Here is a 15,084-nt window from a genome sequence, read left to right on the forward strand (position 1 = left end):
GGACATCATGATGATACTCCTTATGGATCACTAGTTTTTCAGTGTCTCCAGCAGCGTGGAAAAATCATTTAAATCATAAATAAATAAACTCCTGACTGAACTGGTGGAAAGCGAAGTCTGTCTGCAGGAGCCTCATTGTTTTATTTGCCTCACAAAACTTCTGTGTCACTAATATACAGTGTTTATAAATTTAAATTTGATTATCACAGTACCGTTGACGAGTGATCGTCGACCGTAATGTCCCCACAGTATAGATACACTGATGGAGAGAGCATAAAAAACTGATTTATGGCTCTTCCAGAATTTCAGGAATGTCTCAACTGTCAACTTTCAGTCTAAACAAACAAAGACAGCAACTTCAAAGGCTCTTTTAACAGGTCAGAGTTTACACTCTGACTCTCTCTGGGAATTTCTTCCTACTCTCCAAAAGGTTATGATCATTTTTTTCATTTCTTTGATTTAACCTTTATTTTCCCAGGATAATCCCATTGAGATTGCAAAATCTCTTCTCCAAGGGCGTCCTGGCCAAGAGTCAGCAGCAAAGAACACACACACACACACACATGAACTTGTCCAAATTACAATAAGACAATAACAGAAATTAGAGAGCCTAATGACAGCAACCTAAAAACAGTGACAGACAAATACATTCCAGAGAAAACCAGATTTTGTACTTTGCAGTTTGGTCCTCGGACTATCCTGTTTCAAAGGTCAGCCATGGAAATCAAACATTCAGGAGCTTGTTTTCTTGCTTTCTTTTTTTTTTTTCACCTTCACCACAGTTTTTTTCTCCTCTGGAAGCCGTTCAAGGTGAACAAATGTTTCCTATCTCTGGCCCCTGCTCACTCCATTTCGTCTCTCATTATTTCTCCTTCTCTCCGTGCGTTGCGCTCAGATACAGAGATGAACGTGGCTTTCATTATAACCACTGTGATTCCACGTGGCTTCAACTAAGCGCCGCACTCCAATACATCAACATACGCAGCTGCGCGAAGCATTTGCAGCCACGCTACTGTATGTTGTCCTATCTGTCATTCCCCACTTAGCTATAGACTATTAGAACCATTATTTCATGGCTTCCCGTGACATTTATGTTTTAATTCATGCGGGTTACATCTGTATATCAGTGGTGGATGAATCTGACTTACTTTGTTGATAGTCTTACTTTCCCCACAGCACTGGGAGCATTAAATATTTAGCACATTTTGTGTATTATACAATGACAGACAGACAGATGACTCAGATGGACTCGAGCACTGAGGACTGGATTACAGCACAGATTTTCCAGTGCATTTATCCTGTGAGTGTGTGTGTGTGTGTGTGTGTGTAACTGGGCTGCTGTATCTCAGTGGCAGTTTCCCTGCATAGCTGTCATATAGGCATTTAAGTCCAGGTGAAGGAGTGAAACCACTAGATCAGGTGGTAAATGTATGCTCTCTATATTTTTTAATACTTTTATCATGGTTTATGCCTGTCTGCATGTACTTATATGTGTGTGTGTGTGTTGTTGGGGTGTTATGTAATTGGGGAGCATAATATCCCCAGCCTTCTCTTCCCCCCTCTCTCCACTCCAACTTATTACCTTGGTTGATCTGATGGTGTAATAATATCTCCTGCCTCAGGCTACGGGAAATGGCCACATGCATTATTCACATATGCTAAGATACTTATTGATGACTCCTTTATTTATATATTTCCTTAACACCAGAGTCATCTCAACATTTCTGTGGCCCTTACATGTGATCCACTGTTTTGACGCGAGCCTCGCTCACGCTCACGCTCAGCTTTCAAACGTGTTGCACGTCACGTGTGGATTGGAACTATAGCGAATAGTGCGTGTGTGTGGAGCCCCCGTTTATTAAATCTACTTTGTTTGATGTTTAATTAATGGCTGCTCATTTTGTCATAGCTGTTTTCCATTTGAATAACAGCATGACATTTGCTTAGGTCTTAGTTTATCTACTCTACTCTATGTTGTCTTTAATCCTGATGCTTTGATCGGACCAACGAGGTTGAATAACACAATACAATTTTAATATTGAGATTGTTAAAAAATATGATTTCAGATGCTGACAGTGCCACTCGGGCTATAATGATGTCAGTTTTGAAAATGAAGCTACCATTTTACAACTTTTCACATTGGTTGCACTGGTGTGCCTAACTTTTGTTGCCTTGTTGCCATGTACCATATACATTTATACTGTAAATGACTAAACGGGAATATGTTTGTCTTTATTTAAAGTACAAATGTAGTGTAGTCTACTGTACCAGTTGCACACAAAAGATGTGTGGTCACATATACAACACACTCTAGAGTCCAGATTAACCCTTTAACAACCATGAAAGGACCAGAAAATGTGCTTTTGCCCACTTTTCCAGAATAACAATAACATTCAATATCTGGCATTTATTTACAATTTACTGCATGTTAAAATACTGTTTTAACAATTCAAAATGAAGAGAAACCTAAAGGTTTATTTAGAAAAACACTGCAGTTGTACATGAAGAACAGATTTTGCATTTGAAATTTGAACAGTACAAAACATATTTACAATAAGATTTTTTGAGCCTCTCAATGTTTCTTTGTCAACACTCAATGTGCAAAAACAGGCCAAAAAATGGATACTATCTACAGGCATGTTTCCAACTCTCCTCTCTGAAGACGCTGATTCGCAGGCTTCCTGCAACAGTGCGAGTGAAATGACTGTAATAACCACATATTGGATTTGACTTGCAACTTCTCAGCTTTCAGAAACCGTTGGATTTTTTTCCAATAGCTCAAACCCTCGCAGACTTGCAGTAATGCAACGTGCGCTTGCGCTCGGTGTTAAAGGGTTACAATTGAGTACAGCACATAATGAGTGGACACCAGTGTAATTGTCAGTTACATCGTACAACGTCTGAACTTTCTGTTGCAAAACGTCAACATGGGTGATGTCACTAGTAGTTGCCACTTGGTCCCAACACACCTGACAGCGGGTATATTGTCCTCCACGGCCCTTTCACGTCATCACACCATCTCGTCCTTCTCTGCCAGGTGAGCCTCTCCTAACTAGGCAGGTTCTTCTGCAGGCTAATGATAGGTCTCTGTGCTGCTGTGCTTCTAGCCTCTGTAGTGGTTTGTTCATCTGGTCCGCGGGTTCAGTGGTAATTGCCTGACACGTTTGGTGGGATCTTCACTATTCTCTGTTGAGCCCTCTCTGTTTTATTCCCCTCTCTGATCTTCGCCGTTGAGTGCTGTCTTCTTGTTCACCTTTGCTCCAGACTTGATGCCTCTTTGTAGCTCCAGGTTTATCTGGGTCTGTGTACTTTGGCTGAGTCTTGTCATACATAGTTTTACCAAATTATATGTGGTTTGACTCTTTGGCTTTAAACTGGTCAGCACAAGCCCACAAGTACCCTTTGACAAATAATAGAGCACCTATCCTCAATTCCATGCCTTCACTACTTTTCCCTCAACATTTGAAGAAACCTTAGCCAACAGAATACTTCTAGTAGCCTGCCAGACCTTAAAAGGGTTCCAGTTCTTTGGCTGCAGTTGGAATTAGTTAAACAACAACAGGCGATCCTATTTCTTGCTTGTTCTTTCTGGTCACCTACATTGCCCAATAACCTCTCTGTCCACTATTCTTACATAACAACAACTAAGAGCAGCTAACAAACATTTACTGTGATCCTAATCATGTGTTAAATTCTTTATATAAACTGTTACATTGAAAGTATAGATACAGGGTCACTTTAATAGGATCAGATTGAAGCGTGTTTTTGTGTTCACTCTGAAACTTCATCGTACAAATTCAAATTAATTCAAGGTTATTTCTCTCTCTCGTGAAAAAAATCTGTATTGTGGGATTCATTGTTTTTATGTCTTTCGTTATCTCTGTGCTTTATATAACATCGCAAATGGAGCTGCTATAGCACAAAAGACACACAAAAAAAGCTTTTTTAACAATAAAAGTATTATCATGTTTTTCACCTGCTGATGAAAGAGCGTACACTTGATTTCTGATGTGACTTGTGTCTTAGTGTTTCATTTGTTGGTTTTTGGCGTACGTGTGCCTCCTTAGTTAATCAGTCCCCATTGCATTCATAGCCTTGGGTTTTTCCTTTTCAAATTCCAGAGTGTTGTTGTTAGTATTGCGTGTATCTTTTTTTTTTGCATTCTTGTTTACTCGTGTTTGGAATTCATTACGGTTTTCTTTGGATTTAACATTAATCAAAACATAAACTCATAAAACCCATAAACACTATCCTGAGCAAAGATACATAACAAAGTAAGAACACCTTCACAGTCTGCTCTGAGTTAATAAACACACCTGATAGTGGATGAAGTGAATTGTATAATTACATAGAAGCAGTATTTATCCATTTAATCTGTAGAAAAGTAAACATCACTGTTGGCCCTGATACTTAATAGGTAAAATGGATCGCTGCATTCCAAATTGAGACATATAATTGCTCTGTCAGACACATTTGAGATGAAGGACTGAAAGACTGTTTACCCCTTTCTGTTATGCTCAATAAAAATGGTCAGACTATGGTCACATATAAAAAAAATAAAGACCCACTTTCAAAAACACCTGAATCTCCTTCAAGAAAATAAGATATTTTTTTGATCTTCTCTGGTAACCCTTTCTGCAGTCATTGCCTTGCCTAAGTAGTTCAGCCCACATAAGAGATCCTATGGACTTTGTTTGCAGGTGTATTCAGTGGTAAGTTTATTAAAAGCTTCATGAGTTAGTGGACAATAACTCATTTATCTTTCCACTTGTTGAACAAGTACACACAGAATATGTAAAGTCATATTTCACCTGCTTGTTTTCTGCGTAGTCTGCTGGTATGTTTTGCATATCCACATCTCGCTGCCCAGTTAAGCTTATTATCATGATAAGCTGAAACAAAGGTTGCACTTTTTGCAGCATAGCTGTTCTCCTTATATTGATTACAATCTTCAAATAGTCCAGAATCCCTGTTTACTGCTGGCACAGTCGCAGCCTGGACAGACAGGATGACATACTGACGTCTTCATTCTCTGGTGAACAAGGAAATTCTCTTAGGTCATGTACATCATTGCCCCCTACTACCCACTGCCATTCTTGATATTGCTGACTGGACATACAAACACTGTAGGTAGGATGTGGACTAATAAGGAACAATTGATATAATTAGAGCTCAAACAATTAATCGATTACTAAATGAATCGACAACTACTTTGATAATCGATTAAGCGGTTTGAAGCTTTTTTCATGACTAAAACAAGATTTCTGCTTGTTTAAGCTTCTTAAATGTGAATATTTTCTTAATTTCTTTGCTCTGGATAACAAAGAAATCATTCAAAGTTAATCATTTGGGTTTGTGGACAAAACAAGACATTTGAGAACATCGTCATTTTCAGGTTTGATAAACGCCGATCAACATTTTTACGGTTTTCTGACATTTTATGGACCAAACGATTAATCGAGAAACTAATCGATAAATTAATTGATTATGAAAATAATCGTTAGTTGCAGCTCTAGATATAATTATTTGAAATATTTGAACATGATGAGCGGGGTCGACACTGAGAGACATGTTTACCCCCAGGAATTCATTCAATTCAAAGTATTGCAGCAGAGGAAGTTGTTGCCAGTACTGGAATGTGATCTTTCCATGGAAGGAACATGTGATTGGTCAAAGTCTCCCTTCATGGGCGACATTTTCCCGAGGATAACAAGGAATTTATTGATCAATAATGCCAAAAACACCCTGCCCTCACCACATATTTAGGTGAGGACTGCTTTTCAAGTAGTCAGGTGTTAAAATAATGTCTGCTAGAAGGACTGTGAAATAAATATCTCCCCAATCCTTTATATTTCGGAGCAACACTTGTGTATGAAGAACACAGGTACTAATAACGGGGATGTTACTTTAAATAAAGTCATTTTATTGTTGCCCACAAGCTTCTGTCTGGATGTCACCTTGTTGCTGTGTAATAGGATAGTTCTCAGAAACATGTTCACAAAGGTATTACCTCTGTTAACTGCTCTGACACAGTGTGAATACAGCTAGTTATCATGTGTCTTCACTGGCCACCATCTGCATGCAACATCATTCAGGTCCAAATCAACAATGGTCACTGATCAATACGTTAATATGCAAACATTTCCACATTTCTCATTGATACCGATGCAAAAGTACTTTGTTTTCATGACCACAGACATAAATTGCATCTATTTCATACTCGTATACACCAGAGAGATTAAGTATTCCCTTTGTGAGATTGCTTTATTTTCCATGCACTTTATTTGAGCTCACATGTCTTTTTGAATGTTGATCTTCATTTTAAAGGAAACTCTCATAGCACACAGTTGCACTGAACATGTCTTAATTAACTGTTGTGTACACAGCCCCATATAAAGTAGTTTTCCTTTGTCTCTCTCTCCCTTTCTTCACTGTTGTCCTTTGAAATAAATTGTCTGCGCTTGAATGAATGAGCTTTACTCTTAGCGAGATGGGGTTTTGATTTGATTTTCTAGCTGAGAGCCTGGCTGTCTCTGTGCTGTGAGGGCTACTATGAGAGAGGATGATCAAGTAAATGAATGGGTAACATATTTGAATGAAAGTGTGTGTATATGAATCTAAATGTGTGCCTGTGTGAAGTCCTCCACTGAAACTGTTCCCTCCTTCCATAGAGAGAAGTGCCTTCTTTCGCTGACCCCTGGGGCTGTTTGGCTCCACTGAAGCCACCTCTGCCTCTGTGCCTCTCCGGGTCCGCCAGAGTTTGCCAGCCACCCCAGGAGCACCAGGACTGCCAACCCCACCCACTGAGCAAGTCTCCACACCACTGACACCTCCCGTCTCCATCCCTTGCTCCCTCTGCCAGCCAGACCTTTCGCCATCCATGTCAATCAGCCTTCTTCTCTGGAAGTCAACCACTCCCACCTCCTCTGCAGTCAGAGTCTGACAGAGAAGACCGCTTTTATCAGATCTTGGGAGCGGAAGGAGATCGTCCCCCTTGCTGTCCCAACTACTCCACCTCCTCCTTGTCTTTCTCCTCCTCTTTCTCCTCCCTCCTTCTCTCCTCCAGCCCTGCATCGTTTCATCATGGGCCGACTCAATCGATAATGCGTTTCGCCATTCATCTCAACTGACAGCTCAGCCGTGGAGCGAGGCGAGAGAACTGGTGTGTGTGTGCGAGAGAGGGAAAGAGAGAGAGAGAAAGAAAGGAAGAGAGAGAGAGAGAGAGAGAGAAGACGAGAGCGCTAGATTGAAAGGCAAACGTCTGTGGCCACCACCAGCCTCGTCCCTGGGTGACAGGAAGTGAAGGATTTTTATTACAGCCACAAACAGACTGTCAGTGTTGGCTGCAGGTGGTAGTCGGGTCGAGGCCTCACCTTAGAACCACACCCGCTGGGACAGAACCTCCTAAACCTGGATGTTTTCCCAGGTTCTTTACTTCATTCGTTCTTCTCAATCGTCAAAGTGTCATTAAAAACCAAACCGACGCACACATAATTGCATTTGCTGGATATCCGTTCCTCTCCATCGACCCCTACTACTTGGTTCAAAATGGCGGTGAATGTGACACCGATCCGAGACACAAAGTGGCTGACGCTGGAGGTCTGTCGGGAATTCCAGAGAGGGACGTGTTCACGGCCGGACAGCGAGTGCAAGTTTGCCCACCCTGCCAAGAGCTGTCAAGTGGAAAACGGCAGAGTCATTGCCTGTTTTGATTCACTCAAGGTGAGTATGACAAACACCTGTGATCATCATTCACTTCCCAGGCTTCTCTTCTTTTTTTCTTTTTTTTTTCGTTCAACCTTTAAAAAAAGGATTGTGGAGCTTCGTCTCATCATGTTAAAAGCTTTACTCTGGGAGATTAAAGATGCATGATTCAGGCCTTGATACAGTAATGATCAGGAAAACCTGCATCACCTAAGTGTGTGTGTGTGTGTGTGTGTGTGTGTGTGTGAGACGTGGCCAAAATCACATTAACATCTGTGAGTTAGACTCAGAGTTTCCTTCACTAACACACTAGTGTGGCAAAGGTCCGTCTGTTGGCACCTCGCTGGAGTTTCAACAGACAGAATGGGAAATGTAAAAGTAGGACAGCGTACTGTGTATGTTTCATGTTTGTATGTGAGTCTGCAAGTGATTTGTCTGTGTGTTATTTTGAGGTCATACAGCGCAGTGGGGTGTTCTCAGAAGACTCTATAATTTACTCTCTATTTTTGCCCTGGCACTGAGACAACACACTCCCACTATGCAGCTCCTCGCGCTCTCTCACAGATGGGGGGTGGGGGGGGATGTAAAACTGCAGAGAAGTTTGGAAGAGGGAGGAAAATAAAAGGGACCGTGCAGGACATTGTGAGTGCACATAAAAAATATTGTATGAAGGGATTAAGTAGTGAACACCGCATATTCATCGTTACCTGATGCTAAAAACTGCATTAAGACCTCTCCATGTGTCTTCAGGGAGTTGTGTATGTTGTGCACTCATGCCCGTGGTTGCATTCACACTAAAATGAGGGTGCATTTCACTCATGCATGATCCTACAATCTATTCCCCTCCAATCTACCCAGAGTATGTGTATTGTGTTCTGTGCACAGACCTGAGTGGACCCGAGTGGACCTGAGTGGGCGATGACATTTATCACACAGATGATCACTGAACTCATTGAACTGATGGAAACCAAAAGTATGAATTGGCTCTGAGAGAATCTGCAGTATCAACAGACCCCAACACAGGGATTCCTCTGAATGCTTATTGCGTGCGCTCGATTAATCAACACCCAGCGAATACGTTCAAAGCTCCCGTTACCCTTTAGGAAAGCTGGAGCTAATGCTCATTCAAAAACAACACATGTACTGTAAACACAAGAAAGAGATCTTTCACCAATTGACCAGAGAACGAGAAGAGAACGCTGGTTTTGCAAGAGTGTTATTATTGTTGTTAAGTGAAAATAGGATACGGTGTCTACCCGGGGGCTTTTATTCTGAAAATAAACCAGACGCTTTAATTTTGCAGGACAGCGTTCTGATCCGCATATTATCTACGTAAGCAACGACCGGCCAGATTTTTGTCACAGTTTGTGTCAACGGTGTTTCTGTTTTTGCCCAATACACTTTTAAAATGACATAATCGTGTCTTACATAATATTCTCTGGGTATGGTTTTTTTTCCAGTCCAGGAAAAGCAGCATAGTTGTACTGCATAGTAGACATTTGGAAGCATATTTGGGTTGATGGGTGAAGAGTGAAAATAGTTTAACACTGGAAACTTGCGATAGTGTCTTAAGTCATGAATGTTCTTAATTCAGCAACTGTTACTGTGCTCTTAATATAATAAGTAATAATGTTTACCAATGTCAACAGCTAAGTTATATCCATTAGCAGCTGAGAACTAAACACAAAGTAGAGGTGTAACAAAACCCTGAACCACTTGTATAAAACCAGTGTATATGAGGGTCTAGTATGGGTGGGAATTTTCAGGTACGATTCTTTAATGATTCTAAAGCAATTATAATATTATATATATATATTAATATATAATATTATAATTGTATTTTTATGCATACATTTATTATCCATCATTAAATACTCAATTGTATTTACTTCCATTTGCAATTATTAATACAAAATGGAAATGGAAACAACAAACAATCTAAAGCCTTTGCAATGAAAATAACAAGAGTTTGTGATGTGCTACATGTTTTTTGTCATCACTTGCTAAATTTTTCACTGGCAACAGCAACGGGAACCGTTTGTTTATCCTCCACCTCCAGGTGGTAACATAAAATGTGTTGCTGAGCTATTTTAGTTTTTCACACAGCGTACATATTGAGCTCACTTCTTCTGTGTGCCTCACAGAAGCCCACGTCATCTTTTAATCCAGATTATGACATTAGGAAGTGTTAGCATGGGTTTAGTTACCCATTAATAGTTTTGTGAGTGTTTTTGTTGTCAATAACTTAAGTTTGAACATTTCAGAACCACACACTTTAACCTTCCTTTGCTGATGCCAGAAGAATAGGGGGCGGGGCTAATAGGGGGGGATCACCAGAATCTTCAGTGCAAACTGTAGATGAGACACTTGGCCATGACCTTTTTTTTATTTGTCATTAAAAAGCACAAATAATATACTGAGTTATTGGTGTGTTAATATAAAAAAAACCCCAACATATTTCTATGTGACAAAGTTAGGACTTTAAAAGTGTTGAAAGAAGAGAAAATACTCTCATTAAATCGAGTTGTAATACAGTACAAGCAACACTTTTCGTATTGTGAAGCAGGACAAAGACAGTACAGTGAACGAAATTATAGATACAGCGTTGACGATGCAGGGTGGATAGAACACACAAACAAGCGAGCAACACTTCTAATTTACCAGAAACAGTGAGGTTGTGAAAAATGTCAGCTGTGGGCGAACAGGGATCTTTTTTTATGTTGTGTATTATATATGATGATGAGTATGTGTGCACATTTATATAGAATTTAAGGCAACGCACACAAAAACCTCACACTGAGTGACATCACTTCAGTTAATCGATCGAAGATTCTGACTCTTACATGTCTGTCTACCGTGTCGTCGTGCACACATCCTGTGATTCGTCTCGTACTTGATTGGCAAGCAGGCTGTTATTTGGTGTAACTAGAGACCAGAGCTGGAAGTCAGTCGAGCCAGTTCAGGCCACACCTTGGTTTATATGTGAGGAGGGGATTTCTTGTTAAGCCAGGATCTGTGCGATTGTAGTTGTGGGCTGCTTGGTTTGGATGGCAGGCGTGGGGTTGGGCTGTATGGCACAGGTAAGACAGGAATGGTAAAGGGGGGACTGCTAAGGCATTTCGTGGATCATGAAAACAGACAGGCAGACTGAGCCGGAGAGGGCGCAGCAGGGAATGTGCGAAGAAGCGTAGCGCTACGCTTAGAGCCCTTCCCTGCTCTCAGTGCCAGGGCATTCCATACTCTGCCTCCCTTCCCTGCCTCCATGACAGAATGATAGATCTGCTTTATCTGCAGATGAATTCACAACACATAGCTCGGCATTGGCGAGGGGCAAGGGGATAGGGAAGGACAGACAGGAGGATGTGGACAGAAAGAAAATGGTAACGGGATGGATTGTGGTACACATGGCTTCACAGTTCTGGACAATCTGTCATAGCACCTTTCATTCCTTTTGAATGCAAGCTGGCCATAAAAATAGAAAGGTCATATGGGCCACTTGTTCTTTATATTCCCAAAAATACCTTTCAGACTTGATAAAATAACTTATCCTTAAAGCACAGCCTTGGCTGTTTTTAGCCGTTGACGCCTGTGTGCTGATGCTTTAATTTCCTTCTTTCGCCCATAAATGTCCCATTCATCTGCTGTTATATAAAGAAGGTGTTTGTAGTGGAAAGTTCCATTTGATGGGTGGCGTAACAGAGGATGGAGTGATAGAGGCGAGCAGGAAATGAGTCAGAGGTAGTTTGCAGGATTGGCTGATATTAGAGCGAACCTGACCCCCTCAGCCTGGAATCACAGCAGGACCAGAGAAAGGATGTGAGGACACAGTCCAAACACACAGCACACATTTTCCCTACCTTTTTTTCGGTATTTAATGCTTTGAAGATATAATATTTAACATTTCTGCATAAACTATATATAAAAATGACAAGATTAATGTTACATGTTTTGTTGAGTAGAATGCAATGTGCAGTGAAATTGAATGTAATCTTACCATTGCAAAAAAAAATCAATATAAACATAAATCAAGGCACTTAAAGGAAAGCAGAACTCTGTCATCTTGTTCGGGTCGTGTTCTTACATCGGCCAAACACTCTGTTTCTGTTCAGTGTAACTGACTGTTTCATGTTGGTCACCTTTTTATTGCTTTCATTCCCCATGATCCAACAGATCTGCAGATACATCACGATCCAGTGAATTAATTGGGACCGATCATTATGATTGGATGGTGTTTTTACAGGCCTGTCCGCTCCACGGGTGATTTCATTTTTTTATTTCTGTCACAATGCCTTCATTAACTGGTTACAATCGGGGTGTGAAGAGGATTTTAAGCAATACAGTTAAAATGATCTCCCACCCTGGCTTTAACTGCATCTTCCTAGACTATAAGTTCAATTCAGCCATTGTTGTGTCCCTTAGGTATCAACTGTCTTTGTCTGCATCTATTATTTTCCCTTTAGTTTCTCTCTCCTGTCCTACTTCAAATGCAGCCACACATGTCTTTGTCTCCGTTCGGTTCCATCAGAGCAAATTGGTTAATAGCACCAACGTCATTCGCTCCCTCACTGGATCTTTACGTTTCTTTTCCTGCAGCCGGTCTGATTTCAGCTTAAGAGTAATGAGTATTAATGAGTAATAATAAGCAATAATGTTCTTTCTCAGTGGGGGCAATGCAGAAACTTACGGGAAGAAGACGTACTGCAGGGCTGATTGCACAGACTCACATGGGTCCCTCTGGACCAGTTAACATGGAATTCAAAGACAAACAACAGTTTCTTGTTATTCTCGCTCCCAGGAATTCAGCAGGTTGTTGTGATTAGCGGCGAGAGACAAACGGATCTCACTAGAAGTGAATAAAATGTAAATCTAGGGGGTGTATTTAGGCTGACGAAATACAGTAAACTAAAGAATTGGGCTGTGGCGGGCGGGGAATGACCCAAAAGTGTCACAGTCGTGCTGCTGCAATGGACGGGTTAGTGATGACCCTGCTGACTTTGTCATTAATGTTTTTCAAAGCCAGTTCTCTCCGGGAACTTTTGAACAGGCTGCATGTTGAGCATTTGTGTATTAGAAATGTGAGGTCATAAATCAGAACTGCACATTTTAAAAATGACACATTGATTGCTGCTGATTGGCAGCTAATAAACTTTGTTAAATTGGCACATTTTTAAAGAGCAGTTGAGTTGATGTAGCGACAAATATAAAGGTCAAAACAGAAATCTATCTAACACGGGCCAGGGTTTACTTAGTGTTTTTGGCTTGGAGCAGTCAGTCTGATGTTTAGAAGTAAGCTGCTGGTCTGCATGTCTGTGTAGTTTAATATTACCTTATCTTCATTAAAGCTTAATTGTTCAAGCAGTAGACTGAAGAAGAGAGTTGATATTCAGACTCTTCTCCTCTGGCCATTCTGGCATCTGCTATTAGCTGAAGATAAACTTACTTTTATTGGTCGCTTCAGGGTTTTAGTTTCACACATCTGCAGTGGCTTACAGGTGTTATGAAGACTGTATCAGGAAATTGGACCAAACAGATGCTGTTTCAGGCTGTTGTTGGACACTTTCAGCCATGTTCTTCACAGGGTCGGATATCGTTTGAATTTTATTGATATCGACTGTGCTTATTGATTCTGTTTCTTATCGATTACAGTGTGGTTAAAAAAAGACAAATAATAATTTCATTCTTAGCTGTGATCCATCGCACAATCATTGACCCACATACATTTACATTTGTATTCAAAGGTGTAAAACAACGTAAAGCTACCTTTACCACTGTTTGTAGAATGAGAATTAAATGAATGCAAAGAAAGTTATTTTTATGAATTTAAGTTTTAGATTGATTGAAGTGCAATAAGCCTGATGTAACACCATATCTACTTTAGAGATTTTCATGTGCCAGTTTTGACACACATGTGTTAACTTATACAAACAAGTCTAAGATGATACAGGTAGAGTGACTGACACGTCCTCAAAGACGTTGCATGTGATTAATGTGTTTGTTTTTAAATAATGGCTATCCCTTAATTAATCCTGATTAATGTGTGAAGACTGACAGCCCTTAATAATTGTCATTATTGTCGTTAACATGACATATGACACTACACACATTTTTAGCTACTTGCTGTTGTATGCTGTATGTAAGTGTTAGGAAGATATAACTCAATTTAATTAAATGCCAGTCAGTGCAGTGATAAATGAAATATGTGATTAAGGCACAGTCGGTGCGCAACATGGAACTGCATATTATTAGAGACAAAAACAACAATTAACAGCTTTATTTTTCAAATTATTTACCCAACCATAGAGAAAAGTGTCTCAGTTTGGGTAGAGGAAGCCTGCACACATGCAGTGCAAGCACCTCGAGGAGAATTTTTAAGGAGAGCGTACGAGCGGTGATGGACTGCAGTGAATGGTCAAAGGTGTGGCTGTGGTGTGGCAGAGACGGAGGAAACAGGGCGGAGTGCAGCGAGGACAGGGAGCCGCGACTGCCTTTGGACCGCTGTCAGCGACGTCAACGTCTACTTTGCCTTCTAGACGTTGTCCATGTTGCACTTTTGACCATTTATAACTCTGAACTTTTGGTTCCAAGCCCTGATCCATAACTGACAGACAAGCCTATGATTAAGCTTGAGCTTAAGAAAAAAAATGGCTTTATTAATGTATTTTACTCTAACAACAGTGCTACGTGTTTGATTATACATTACACAGACACATCCTTGAGACTTCTTATTATTGCTACAAAGAATCAGGGCATTTCTTAGTGTCATTATGATGATATTAGGCCCCCGTTATCACTTTAAATACAATGGCTTCTTTGCATTTTGGTGCCCTAGGCGAGGAGTGTCATGTCACCCAACACACACATACAGACCACGGTGGTTTCGAGAGACATAGTTTTAAGTAACTCCTCAGACAAACAAAGCTGTTTTCCAACTAAAAGTGAAATGTGAATGTCAGACAGTGAGACTAACGTTAATAAACAAGTCATACAACATGATATAGTATGGTGGTCAACAGTGAAGTTTACAGTAGACATATGGATACTGCAAGCAGAATTTGCAAAAAAAATAAAAATAAAAAAAATATTCTGCATAGGAATAATTAATAGTAAATAGTAATAAAATAAACAAAGATTATTCTGTCTTAACTATTATTATATTATAATATGCCCACAACCGGCTTTGCTTTTTTCAAGTCCCTGTAAAGCAAATTCAGAGATTCTCCTCTTCACACATTATATGTTAGAAGTGTATTGCTGCCACACCAACAAAATAAAAAACAGATCAGCATCACATTATTACAACGACACGTTTATTATTAGAACAATATAGTTATAGTTTCACTAGGATTGCGTGCTAAGTTTATTGTAAAAACAATATACTGT

General features: G+C 40.2%; 1 protein-coding gene across 13 annotated transcripts in view; it reads left to right on the top strand.

Annotated features, from left to right (window-relative positions):
* Positions 1-15,084, top strand: part of LOC131462130 (muscleblind-like protein 1) — an 87,974-nt gene that overhangs the window by 36,027 nt on the left and 36,863 nt on the right. For all 13 annotated transcript variants that reach the window (XM_058633098.1, XM_058633097.1, XM_058633100.1 and 10 more), the window contains one exon: positions 6,672-7,722. In XM_058633098.1, the coding sequence (XP_058489081.1) occupies positions 7,549-7,722 (174 nt within the window). In that variant the 5' untranslated portion in view covers positions 6,672-7,548. The remainder of the gene's footprint in view (positions 1-6,671; positions 7,723-15,084) is intronic.

Source organism: Solea solea, chromosome 7 (genome assembly GCF_958295425.1).
Source record: "Solea solea chromosome 7, fSolSol10.1, whole genome shotgun sequence".
In the NCBI taxonomy this organism is placed as follows: domain Eukaryota; kingdom Metazoa; phylum Chordata; class Actinopteri; order Pleuronectiformes; family Soleidae; genus Solea; species Solea solea.